A 14,019-nucleotide genomic window follows, 5' to 3' on the forward strand; every position below is an offset into this window, starting at 1 on the left:
TGGTCAGATCTAGTCTTAGACTTGGATTGGTCAGATCTAGTCTTGGACTTGGATTGGTCATATCTCGTCTTAGACTTGGATTGGTCAGATGTAGTCTTAGACTTGGATTGGTCGGATCTAGTCTTAGACTTAGATTGGTCGGATATTGTCTTAGACTTGGATTGGTCGGATCTTGTCTTAGACTTGGATTGGTCTGATCTAGTCTTGGACTTGGATTGGTCATATCTCGTTTTAGACTTGGATTGGTCAGATGTAGTCTTAGACTTGGATTGGTCAGATCTAGTCTTAGACTTGGATTGGTCGGATCTAGTCTTAGACTTGGATTGGTCTGATCTAGTCTTGGACTTGGATTGGTCATATCTCGTCTTAGACTTGGATTGGTCGGATCTAGTCTTAGACTTGGATTGGTCGGATCTAGTCTTAGACTTGGATTGGTCAGATCTAGTCTTAGACTTGGATTGGTCGGATCTAGTCTTAGACTTGGATTGGTCTGATCTAGTCTTGGACTTGGATTGGTCATATCTCGTCTTAGACTTGGATTGGTCAGATGTAGTCTTAGACTTGGATTGGTCGGATCTAGTCTTAGACTTAGATTGGTCGGATATTGTCTTAGACTTGGATTGGTCGGATCTTGTCTTAGACTTGGATTGGTCTGATCTAGTCTTGGACTTGGATTGGTCATATCTCGTTTTAGACTTGGATTGGTCAGATGTAGTCTTAGACTTGGATTGGTCAGATCTAGTCTTAGACTTGGATTGGTCGGATCTAGTCTTAGACTTGGATTGGTCTGATCTAGTCTTGGACTTGGATTGGTCATATCTCGTCTTAGACTTGGATTGGTCTGATCTAGTCTTAGACTTGGATTGGTCAGATGTAGTCTTAGACTTGGATTGGTCAGATCTAGTCTTAGACTTGGATTGGTCGGATCTAGTCTTAGACTTGGATTGGTCTGATCTAGTCTTGGACTTGGATTGGTCATATCTCGTCTTAGACTTGGATTGGTCAGATGTAGTCTTAGACTTGGATTGGTCGGATCTAGTCTTAGACTTAGATTGGTCGGATATTGTCTTAGACTTGGATTGGTCGGATCTTGTCTTAGACTTGGATTGGTCTGATCTAGTCTTGGACTTGGATTGGTCATATCTCGTTTTAGACTTGGATTGGTCAGATGTAGTCTTAGACTTGGATTGGTCAGATCTAGTCTTAGACTTGGATTGGTCGGATCTAGTCTTAGACTTGGATTGGTGTGATCTAGTCTTGGACTTGGATTGGTCATATCTCGTCTTAGACTTGGATTGGTCAGATGTAGTCTTAGACTTGGATTGGTCGGATCTAGTCTTAGACTTGGATTGGTCGGATCTTGTCTTAGACTTGGATTGGTCGGATCTAGTCTTGGACTTGGATTGGTCGGATCTAGTCTTAGACTTGGATTGGTCGGATCTAGTCTTAGACTTGGATTGGTCTGATCTAGTCTTAGACTTGGATTGGTCTGATCTAGTCTTGGACTTGGATTGGTCATATCTAGTCTTAGACTTGGATTGGTCGGGTCTAGTCTTAGACTTGGATTGGTCTGATCTAGTCTTAGACTTGGATTGGTCAGATGTAGTCTTAGACTTGGATTGGTCGGATCTAGTCTTAGACTTGGATTGGTCAGATGTAGTCTTAGACTTGGATTGGTCGGATCTAGTCTTGGACTTGGATTGGTGAGATCTAGTCTTATACTTGGATTGGTCGGATCTAGTCTTAGACTTGGATTGGTCGGATCTAGTCTCAGACTTGGATTGGTCATATCTCGTCTTAGACTTGGATTGGTCAGATGTAGTCTTAGACTTGGATTGGTCAGATCTAGTCTTAGACTTGGATTGGTCGGATCTAGTCTTAGACTTGGATTGGTCAGATCTAGTCTTGGACTTGGATTGGTCATATCTCGTCTTAGACTTGGATTGGTCAGATGTAGTCTTAGACTTGGATTGGTCGGATCTAGTCTTAGACTTGGATTGGTCAGATGTAGTCTTCGACTTGGATTGGTCGGATCTAGTCTTTGACTTGGATTGGTCAGATGTAGTCTTCCACTTGGATTGGTCGGATCTAGTCTTAGACTTGGATTGGTCAGATGTAGTCTTCGACTTGGATTGGTTGGATCTAGTCTTGGACTTGGATTGGTCGGATCTTGTCTTAGACTTGAATTGGTCAGATCTAGTCTTAGACTTGGATTGGTCGGATCTTGTCTTAGACTTGGATTGGTCGGATCTAGTCTTAGACTTGGATTGGTCGGATCTAGTCTTAGACTTGGATTGGTCAGATCTAGTCTTAGACTTGGATTGGTCGGATCTAGTCTTAGACTTGGATTGGTCTGATCTAGTCTTGGACTTGGATTGGTCATATCTCGTCTTAGACTTGGATTGGTCAGATGTAGTCTTAGACTTGGATTGGTCTGATCTAGTCTTGGACTTGGATTGGTCATATCTAGTCTTAGACTTGGATTGGTCGGGTCTAGTCTTAGACTTGGATTGGTCGGATGTAGTCTTAGACTTGGATTGGTCGGATCTAGTCTTAGACTTGGATTGGTCAGATGTAGTCTTAGACTTGGATTGGTCGGATCTAGTCTTAGACTTGGATTGGTCAGATGTAGTCTTAGACTTGGATTGGTCGGATCTCGTCTTAGACTTGGATTGGTCTGATCTAGTCTTAGACTTGGATTGGTCGGATCTAGTCTTAGACTTGGATTGGTCGGATGTAGTCTTAGACTTGGATTGGTCGGATCTAGTCTTAGACTTGGATTGGTCAGATGTAGTCTTAGACTTGGATTGGTCGGATCTCGTCTTAGACTTGGATTGGTCAGATCTAGTCTTAGACTTGGATTGGTCGGATCTAGTCTTAGACTTGGATTGGTCGGATCTAGTCTCAGACTTGGATTGGTCATATCTCGTCTTAGACTTGGATTGGTCAGATGTAGTCTTAGACTTGGATTGGTCAGATCTAGTCTTAGACTTGGATTGGTCGGATCTAGTCTTAGACTTGGATTGGTCAGATCTAGTCTTGGACTTGGATTGGTCATATCTCGTCTTAGACTTGGATTGGTCGGATCTAGTCTTAGACTTGGATTGGTCAGATGTAGTCTTAGACTTGGATTGGTCGGATCTAGTCTTAGACTTGGATTGGTCAGATGTAGTCTTCAACTTGGATTGGTCGGATCTAGTCTTAGACTTGGATTGGTCGGATCTAGTCTTAGACCTGGATTGGTCATATCTAGTCTTAGACTTGGACCCCCGATTAGCAATTTTTTTCTCCGTTTGTTTTCTCCCTTTCAGATGAACGACGGCGGCCACGTGGTCCTGTGCGGGCAGATCTCGCAGTACAACAAGGACGTCCCCTACCCGCCGCCCCTGAGCCAGGAGACGCAGGACAACCTGTCCAGAAAGAAGATCCTCAGAGAGAGATTCATGGTGCTCAACTACATGAACAAAGCTGAGGCGGCCCTGGCCGAGCTGGGCCGCTTGGTCACCAGCGGACAAGTCAAGGTGAATAACTACTCAGTGGCCTAGTGGTTAGAGTGTCCGCCCTGAGATGGGTAGGTTGTGAGTTCAATGCCCAGCTGAGTCATACCAAAGACTATAAAAATGGGAGTCATTACCTCCCTGCTTGGCACTCAGCATCATGGGTTGGAATTGGGGGTTAAATCACCAAAAATGATTCCTGGGCGCCGCCACCGCTGCTGCTCACTGCTCCCCTCACCTTCCAGGGGGTGATCGGTCAAATGCAGAGAATAATTCTGCCACACCTAGTGTGTTTGTGACAATCATTGCTACTTAACTTTACTTTTTTTGAATATTATTGGGTGCGGGTTTTATGATTAACTACATTACTACATAAAATTACAAATTTGTCCTCGTCATTTGACCCATTCTCTTGTTCCACCGCCTGGATTTGTGAGGGGAGCAGTGAGCAACAACGGTGGCTGCGCCCGGGAATCATTTTTGGTGATTTAACCCCCAATTCCAACCCTTGATCTTGATTGCCAAGCAGGGAGGTAATGGATCCCATTTTTATAGTCTTTGGTTTGACTCGGCCGGGGTTTGAACTCACAACCTACCCATCTCAGGGCGGACCCGGGTGTTGGGGGTTCTCATGGAACTGTAATCTGACTCATGTGAGCCACTCTATGAACACATTTGGTTTGGAGTTGCAAAAATGAATTGATTTTAGGGCAGGGGTGTCGAACTCATTTTAGATGGGGGAGAAAAAATTACTCCCAAGTGGGTCGGATTCCTGGGCGCTGCCCACTGCTCCCCTCACCTCCCAGGGGGGGAACAAGGGGATGGGTCAAATGTAGAGGACAAATTTCACATCACCTAGTGTGTGTGTGTGTGTGTGTGTGAGATGATTATTGGTACTTTAACTTTAACTTAACTAGTAAAACCATGGCACGATAACTTAAAAATAAAGACCACTTCAGATTAGAACATAAAAATAGAACATGCACATTCTGAAATTGTGTGCTTTGAGCGCGCCACGTCCTGACCAATCAGAAGTGAGTGGGAGGGGCTTCCTACTCGGGTTTGGCGCACGAAGACAGAGCGACTGTGTCTGTGAGAACCGAAGGAAAGGATGAAATTTAAAAAAAAGGAAAAGAAATGGCGTTTACAAAATGTTTATACATTTTAATGTTATTGTGATGTTGTTTTTTTTAAAGTGTAAACTTTTGGGGGAATGTCTTTTTTTTTTATTTTAGGTGCTGGAAACCATGGAGTATGGCATTGAAAATATGGGAGGTATGACCTTTAAGTTTGTTGTTGTACATTCTACACTAAATGATCATATTTATTAGTATTATTCCCAGATTACCCAGAATTCCTGGTAATTTTTCCCAATTAAAACAAACTTGCACAATTCCCACATTTCTCAACCAATTGAAAACCATTCTGCAAAACACTCACCTTGGACATTCAAACTACCATTTTCCAATTTCAGAAACAATATGAGAATTCCTGGAATTTTTATTTTTTTACCTTATAAACCCTAAAGGAAGCTTTAAGGTTTTAACAGTGCACAATTTTAACTGTTTTTGACCATTCCAACTTCAAAAAATTCCTTGTTTTGTTTTTGTAGAAATTCCCGGTTTTCCTAAAATTCCAGGAATTCCGACTGTTAAAAACTGTTTTTTGCCAACATTTTAAAACCGTTTCGAAAAATTCCAACACCAACCCACTCATATCATCTTGGACAATTGTGGTATTACACATATTTTTAAAATTCCTGGTTTTCCTGACATTTCTAGGAAATTCCCATTCAAATATTCAGTTTTACATTTCTCAAAATTTTGCGTCATTTTTTTTTTTACCCGCTTCCAACCTTTCAAGCATCCACACACACTACACTTGTGATATTTCAAACCCAAAACATGTTTTCCCTTTCCCCAAATATCCCAGATTACCCAGAATTCCTGGTTTTCCGGGTCATTCTGCCCATTGAAAATGAATGGGCCATTTTTCCAACTTGCACAATTCCCATATTTCTCAACCAATTCAAAACATTCCACAAAACTCTCACCTTGGACAATCAAACTACCATTTTCCAAGTTCAGAAAAATTCCAGGAATTCCCAGTTTTTACCTCTTCTTTTAAGGTTTTAACAGTGAACATTTTTCAACCGTTTTTGACCATTCCACCTTCAAAACATTCGTCTTAGCTTGTTTTGTTGTCGTACAAATTCCCAGTTTTCCTAAAATTCCATTAATTCCGAAATGCCAATTCAAATTGTTACTATGCCAACATTTTTCAACCGTTTTGAAAAATTCCAACACCAATCGATCCATAACATCTAGGACAATTGTGGTATTATGTATATTTTCAAAAATTCCCGGTTTTCCTGACATTTTTAGGAAATTCCCATTCAAATACATGGACATATACATAGTTCTACAATTCTTAAAATTTTGCGTAATTTTTATTTTTACCCGATTCTGACCTTTCAAGCATCCACACACACTACACTTCTGATATTTCAAACCCAAAACATGTTTTCCCTTTCCCAAAATATCCCAAATTACCTAAAATTCCTGGTTTTCCGGGTCATTCTGCCCATTGGAAATGAATGGGCCATTTTTCCAACTTGCACAATTCCCATAATTCTCAACCAATTCAAAACATTCCACAAAACACTCACCTTGGACAATCAAACTATCATTTTCTAAGTTCAGCAAATTTCCAGGAATTCCCAGAATTCCCAGTTTTTACCTCTTATTTTAAGGTTTTAACTGAACATTTTTCAACCGTTTTTGACCATTCCACCTTCAAAACATTAGTCTTAGCTTGTTTTGTTGTCGTACAAATTCCCGGTTTTCCTAAAATTCCAGGAATTCCGACTGTTAAAAACTGAATTTTGCCAACATTTTAAAACCGTTTCGAAAAATTCCAACACCAACCCACTCATATCATCTTGGACAATTGTGGTATTACACATATTTTCTAAAATTCCCGGTTTTCCTGAACATTTCTAGGAAATTCCCATTCAAATGAATGAACATATATTCATAGTTTTACATTTCTCAAAATTTTGCGTCATTTTTTTTTTTACCCACTTCCAACCTTTCAAGCATTCACAAACTACTCGTCTGATATTTCAAACCCAAAACATGTTTTCCCTTTCCCAAAATATCCCAGAATTCCTGGTTTTCCGGGTCATTCTGCCCATTGAAAATGAATGGGCCATTTTTCCAACTTGCACAATTCCCATAATTCTCAACCAATTCAAAACATTCCACAAAACACTCACCTTGGACAATCAAACTACCATTTTCCAAATCCAGAAAAATTCCAGGAATTCCCAGAATTCCCAGTTTTTACCTCTTCTTTTAAGGTTTTAACAGTGCACATTTTTCAAACATTCGTCTTAGCTTGTTTTGTTGTCATACAAATTCCCAGTTTTTCTAAAATTCCAGTAATTCTGAAATGCCAATTCAAATTGTTACTATGCCAACATTTTTCAACCGTTTTGAAAAATTCCCACACCAATCCATCCATATCATCTTGGACAATTGTGGTATTATGTATATTTTCAAAAATTCCCGGTTTTCTTGAAATTTCTAGGAAATTCCCATTCAAATACATGGACAAATAATAGTTCTACAATTCTTAAAATTTTGCGTCATTTTTATTTTTACCCGATTCCAACCTTTCAAGCATCCACACAAACTACTCTTCTGATATTTCAAACCCAAAACATGTTTTCCCTTTCCCCAAATATCCCAGATTACCCAGAATTCCTGGTTTTCCGGGTCATTCTGCCCATTGGAAATGAATGGGCCATTTTTCCAACTTGCACAATTCCCATAATTCTCAACCAATTCAAAGCATTCCACAAAACTCTCACCTTGGACAATCAAACTACTATTTTCCAAGTTTAACAAATTTCCAGGAATTCCCAGAATTCCCAGTTTTTACCTCTTATTTTAAGGTTTTAACTGAACATTTTTCAACCGTTTTTGACCATTCCACCTTCAAAACATTAGTCTTAGCTTGTTTTGTTGTCGTACAAATTCCCGGTTTTCCTAAAATTCCAGGAATTCCGACTGTTAAAAACTGTTTTTTGCCAACATTTTAAAACCGTTTCGAAAAATTCCAACACCAACCCACTCATATCATCTTGGACAATTGTGGTATTACACATATTTTCTAAAATTCCCGGTTTTCCTGACATTTCTAGGAAATTCCCATTCAAATGAATGGAAATATTCATAGTTTTACATTTCTCAAAATTTTGCGTAATTTTTTTTTACCCGCTTCCGACCTTTCAAGCATCCACACAAACTACTCTTCTGATATTTCAAACCCAAAACATGTTTTCCCTTTCCCCAAATATCCCAGATTACCCAGAATTCCTGGTTTTCCGGGTCATTCTGCCCATTGGAAATGAATGGGCCATTTTTTCAACTTGCACAATTCCCATATTTCTCAACCAATTCAAAACATTCCACAAAACACTCACCTTGGACAATCAAACTACCATTTTCTAAGTTCAGAAAAATTCCAGGAATTCCCAGAATTCCCAGTTTTTACCTCTTCTTTTAAGGTTTTAACAGTGCACATTTTTCAAACATTCGTCTTAGCTTGTTTTGTTGTCGTACAAATTCCCAGTTTTCCTAAAATTCCAGTAATTCCGAAATGCCAATTCAAATTGTTACTATGCCAACATTTTTCAACCGTTTTGAAAAATTCCCACACAAATCCATCCATAATTTTCAAAAATTCTCGGTTTTCCCGAAAATCCTAAATTTCTAGGAAATTCCCATTCAAATAAATAAATATATTCATAGTTCTACAATTCCCTAAATTTTGCGTCATTTTTTACCCGATTCCGACCTTTCAAGCATCCACACACACTACACTTGTGGTATTTCAAACCCAAAACATGTTTTCCCTTTCCCAAAATATCCCAGAATTCCTGGTTTTCCGGGTCATTCTGCACATTGAAAATGAATGGGCCATTTTTTCAACTTGCACAATTCCCATAATTCTCAACCAATTCAAAACATTCCACAAAACACTCACCTTGGACAATCAAACTACCATTTTCCAAGTTCAGCAAATGTCCAGGAATTCCCAGAATTCCCAGTTTTTACCTCTTATTTTAAGGTTTTAACTGAACATTTTTCAACCGTATTTGACCATTCCACCTTCAAAACATTAGTCTTAGCTTGTTTTGTTGTCGTACAAATTCCCGGTTTTCCTAAAATTCCAGGAATTCCGACTGTTAAAAACTGTTTTTTGCCAACATTTTAAAACCGTTTCGAAAAATTCCAACACCAACCCACTCATATCATCTTGGACAATTGTGGTATTACACATATTTTCTAAAATTCCCGGTTTTCCTGAACATTTCTAGGAAATTCCCATTCAAATGAATGGAAATATTCATAGTTTTACATTTCTCAAAATTTTGCGTAATTTTTTTTTTACCCGCTTCCAACCTTTCAAGCATCCACACACACTACACTTCTGATATTTCAAACCCAAAACATGTTTTCCCTTTCCCCAAATATCCTAGATTACCCAGAATTCCTGGTTTTCCGGGTCATTCTGCCCATTGAAAATGAATGGGACATTTTTTCAACTTGCACAATTCCCATATTTCTCAACCAATTCAAAACATTCCACAAAACTCTCACCTTGGACAATCAAACTACCATTTTCCAAGTTCAGCAAATGTCCAGGAATTCCCAGAATTCCCAGTTTTTACCTCTTATTTTAAGGTTTTAACTGAACATTTTTCAACCGTTTTTGACCATTCCACCTTCAAAACATTAGTCTTAGCTTGTTTTGTTGTCGTACAAATTCCCGGTTTTCCTAAAATTCCAGGAATTCCGACTGTTAAAAACTGAATTTTGCCAACATTTTAAAACCGTTTCGAAAAATTCCAACACCAACCCGCTCATATCATCTTGGACAATTGTGGTATTACACATATTTTCTAAAATTCCCGGTTTTCCTGACATTTCTAGGAAATTCCCATTCAAATGAATGAACATATATTCATAGTTTTACATTTCTCAAAATTTTGCGTAATTTTTTTTTACCCGCTTCCAACCTTTCAAGCATTCACAAACTACTCTTCTGATATTTCAAACCCAAAACATGTTTTCCCTTTCCCCAAATATCCCAGATTACCCAAAATTCCTGGTTTTCCGGGTCATTCTGCACATTGAAAATGAATGGGCCATTTTTCCAACTTGCACAATTCCCATAATTCTCAACCAATTCAAAACATTCCACAAAACACTCACCTTGGACAATCAAACTACTATTTTCCAAGTTCAACAAATTTCCAGGAATTCCCAGAATTCCCAGTTTTTACCTCTTATTTTAAGGTTTTAACTGAACATTTTTCAACCGTTTTTGACCATTCCACCTTCAAAACATTAGTCTTAGCTTGTTTTGTTGTCGTACAAATTCCCGGTTTTCCTAAAATTCCAGGAATTCCGACTGTTAAAAACTGTTTTTGCCAACATTTTAAAACCGTTTCGAAAAATTCCAACACCAACCCACTCATATCATCTTCGACAATTGTGGTATTACACATATTTTCTAAAATTCCCGGTTTTCCTGAACATTTCTAGGAAATTCCCATCCAAATGAATGGACATATATTCATAGTTTTACATTTCTCAAAATTTTGCGTCATTTTTTTTTTTACCCGCTTCCAACCTTTCAAGCATTCACAAACTACTCTTCTGATATTTCAAACCCAAAACATGTTTTCCCTTTCCCAAAATATCCCAGAATTCCTGGTTTTCCAGGTCATTCTGCCCATTGAAAATGAATGGGCCATTTTTCCAACTTGCACAATTCCCATAATTCTCAACCAATTCAAAATATTCCACAAAACACTCACCTTGGACAATCAAACTACTATTTTCCAAGTTCAACAAATTTCCAGGAATTCCCAGAATTCCCAGTTTTTTACCTCTTATTTTAAGGTTTTAACTGAACATTTTTCAACCGTTTTTGACCATTCCACCTTCAAAACATTAGTCTTAGCTTGTTTTGTTGTCGTACAAATTCCCGGTTTTCCTAAAATTCCAGGAATTCCGACTGTTAAAAACTGAATTTTGCCAACATTTTAAAACCGTTTCAAAAAATTCCAACACCAACCCACTCATATCATCTTGGACAATTGTGGTATTACACATATTTTCTAAAATTGCCGGTTTTCCTGACATTTCTAGGAAATTCCCATTCAAATGAATGAACATATATTCATAGTTTTACATTTCTCAAAATTTTGCGTCATTTTTTTTTTTACCCGCTTCCAACCTTTCAAGCATTCACAAACTACTCTTCTGATATTTCAAACCCAAAACATGTTTTCCCTTTCCCAAAATATCCCAGAATTCCTGGTTTTCCAGGTCATTCTGCACATTGAAAATGAATGGGCCATTTTTCCAACTTGCACAATTCCCATAATTCTCAACCAATTCAAAACATTCCACAAAACACTCACCTTGGACAATCAAACTACTATTTTCCAAGTTCAACAAATTTCCAGGAATTCCCAGAATTCCCAGTTTTTTACCTCTTATTTTAAGGTTTTAACTGAACATTTTTCAACCGTTTTTGACCATTCCACCTTCAAAACATTAGTCTTAGCTTGTTTTGTTGTCGTACAAATTCCCGGTTTTCCTAAAATTCCAGGAATTCCGACTGTTAAAAACTGAATTTTGCCAACATTTTAAAACCGTTTCAAAAAATTCCAACACCAACCCACTCATATCATCTTGGACAATTGTGGTATTACACATATTTTCTAAAATTGCCGGTTTTCCTGACATTTCTAGGAAATTCCCATTCAAATGAATGAACATATATTCATAGTTTTACATTTCTCAAAATTTTGCGTCATTTTTTTTTTTACCCGCTTCCAACCTTTCAAGCATTCACAAACTACTCTTCTGATATTTCAAACCCAAAACATGTTTTCCCTTTCCCAAAATATCCCAGAATTCCTGGTTTTCCAGGTCATTCTGCACATTGAAAATGAATGGGCCATTTTTCCAACTTGCACAATTCCCATTATTCTCAACCAATTCAAAACATTCCACAAAACACTCACCTTGGACAATCAAACTACTATTTTCCAAGTTCAACAAATTTCCAGGAATTCCCAGAATTCCCAGTTTTTTACCTCTTATTTTAAGGTTTTAACTGAACATTTTTCAACCGTTTTTGACCATTCCACCTTCAAAACATTAGTCTTAGCTTGTTTTGTTGTCGTACAAATTCCCGGTTTTCCTAAAATTCCAGGAATTCCCACTGTTAAAAACTGTTTTTTGCCAACATTTTAAAACCGTTTCGAAAAATTCCAACACCAACTCCTTCATAACATTTCAGACAATTGTGATATTTTAAACCCAAAATATGTTTTTCCTTTCCCCAAATTCCCGGTTTTCCCAGAATTTTCTCCCCATTGACACAGAACGCGAAATATACAAACACCGTTTCGATTTGAGTCGGGAAATTGTGTTAGATGTAAATATAAACAGAATACAATGATTTGCAAATCCTTTTCAAGCCATATTCAGTTGAATATGCTACAAAGACAACATATTTGATGTTCAAACTCATAAACATTTTTTTTTGTTGCAAATAATCATTAACTTTAGAATTTGATGCCAGCAACACGTGACAAAGAAGTTGGGAAAGGTGGCAATAAATACTGATAAAGTTGAGGAACACTTATATGGAACATCCCACAGGTGTGCAGGCTAATTGGGAACAGGTGGGTGCCATGATTGGCTATAAAAGCAGCTTCCATGAAAAGCTAAGTAATTCACAAACAAGGATGGAGTGAGGGTCACCACTTTTAAGGTTATTGTCGAACAGTTTAAGAACAACATTTCTCAACGAGCTATTGCAAGGAATTTAGAAATTTCCACATCTACGGTCCGTAATACCATCAAAAGGTTCAGAGGATCTGGAGAAATCACTCCACGTAAGTGATGATATTACGGACCTTTGAGCCTTCAGGCAGTACTGCATCAAAAACCGAGATTAGTGTGTAAAGGATATCAATCAATCAATGTTTACTTATATAGCCTTAAATCACTCGTGTCTCAAAGGGCTGCACAAACCACAACACAAACCACTACGACATCCTCGGTAGGCCCACATAAGGGCAGGGAAAACTCACACCCAGTGGGACGTCGGTGACAATGATGACTATGAGAACCTTCGAGAGGATGAAAGCAATGGATGTCACCACATGGGCTCAGGAACACTTCATAAAACCACTGTCAGTAACTACAGTTGGTCGCTACATCTGCAAGTGCAAGTTAAAATTCTACTATGTAATGCCATAGCAATTTATCAACAACACCCAGAAACGCCGCCGGCTTGGCTGGGCCCGAGCTCATCTAAGATGGACTGATGCAAAGTGGAAAAGTGTTCTGTGGTCTGACGAGTCCACATTTCAAATTATATTTGGAAACTGTGGACGTGGTGTCCTCCGACACAAAGAGGAAAATAACCATCCGGATTGTTATAGGCGCAAAGTTGAAAAGCCAGCATGTGTGATGGTATGGGGGTGCATTAGTGCCCAAGACATGGGTAACTTACACATCTGTGAAGGCACCATTAATGCTGAAAGGTACATACAGGTTTTGGAACAACATATGTTGTCATCTAAGCAACGTTATCATGGACGCCCCTGCTTATTTCAGCAAAACAATGCCAAGCCACATGTTACAACAGTGTGGATTCGTAGTTAAAGAGTGCAGGTACTTTCCTGGCCCGCCTGCAGTCCAGACCTGTCTCCCATGGAAAATGTGTGGCGCATTATGAAGCGTAAAATAGGAAAGTGGAGACCCCGGACTGTTGAAGGACTGAAGCTCTACATAAAACAAGAATGGGAAAGAATTCCACTTTCCAAGCTTCAACAATTAGTTTCCTCAGTTCCCAAACGTTTATTGAGTGTTGTTAAAAGAAAAGGTGATGTAACACAGTGGTGAACATGCCCTTTCCCAACTACTTTGGCACGTGTTGCAGCCATGAAATTCTAAGTTAATTATTATTTGCAAAAAAAAAAAATGTTTATGAGTTTGAACATCAAATATGTTGTCTTTGTAGCATATTCAACTGAATATGGCTTGAAAAGGATTTGCAAATCATTGTATTCTGTTTATATTTACATCTAACACAATTTCTCAACTCATATGGAAACGGGGTTTGTACATATCCAACATTTCTCCACCGACTCGAACCATTCGACCATCCGCACACTCTCACTGTAGACATTCAAGCCAGCACGTAGAAAAATTCCCTGATCATCCAAATTACCAGGAATTTCCCATTTATAATGAACGGGAGACATACAAACCTCTCCAAATCCCACATTTCTCATCCCATTGGGACTGTTCCAACATCACCCGGGACTTTCAAGCATGATCAGTTCCACTCATGCACATCCATATGAGTTGGGAAATTGTGTTAGATGTAAATATAAACAGAATACAATGATTTGCAAATC

At 38.5% G+C, this 14,019-nt stretch overlaps 1 protein-coding gene across 2 annotated transcripts in view; it reads left to right on the forward strand.

The window, feature by feature from the left end:
* Positions 1 to 14,019, forward strand: part of LOC133550165 (prostaglandin reductase 2-like) — a 33,452-nt gene that overhangs the window by 17,253 nt on the left and 2,180 nt on the right. For both annotated transcript variants that reach the window (XM_061896267.1, XM_061896268.1), the window contains exons 6-7: positions 3,312 to 3,521; positions 4,733 to 4,772. In XM_061896267.1, the coding sequence (XP_061752251.1) occupies positions 3,312 to 3,521; positions 4,733 to 4,772 (250 nt within the window). The remainder of the gene's footprint in view (positions 1 to 3,311; positions 3,522 to 4,732; positions 4,773 to 14,019) is intronic.

Source organism: Nerophis ophidion, linkage group LG03 (genome assembly GCF_033978795.1).
Source record: "Nerophis ophidion isolate RoL-2023_Sa linkage group LG03, RoL_Noph_v1.0, whole genome shotgun sequence".
Taxonomy (NCBI): domain Eukaryota; kingdom Metazoa; phylum Chordata; class Actinopteri; order Syngnathiformes; family Syngnathidae; genus Nerophis; species Nerophis ophidion.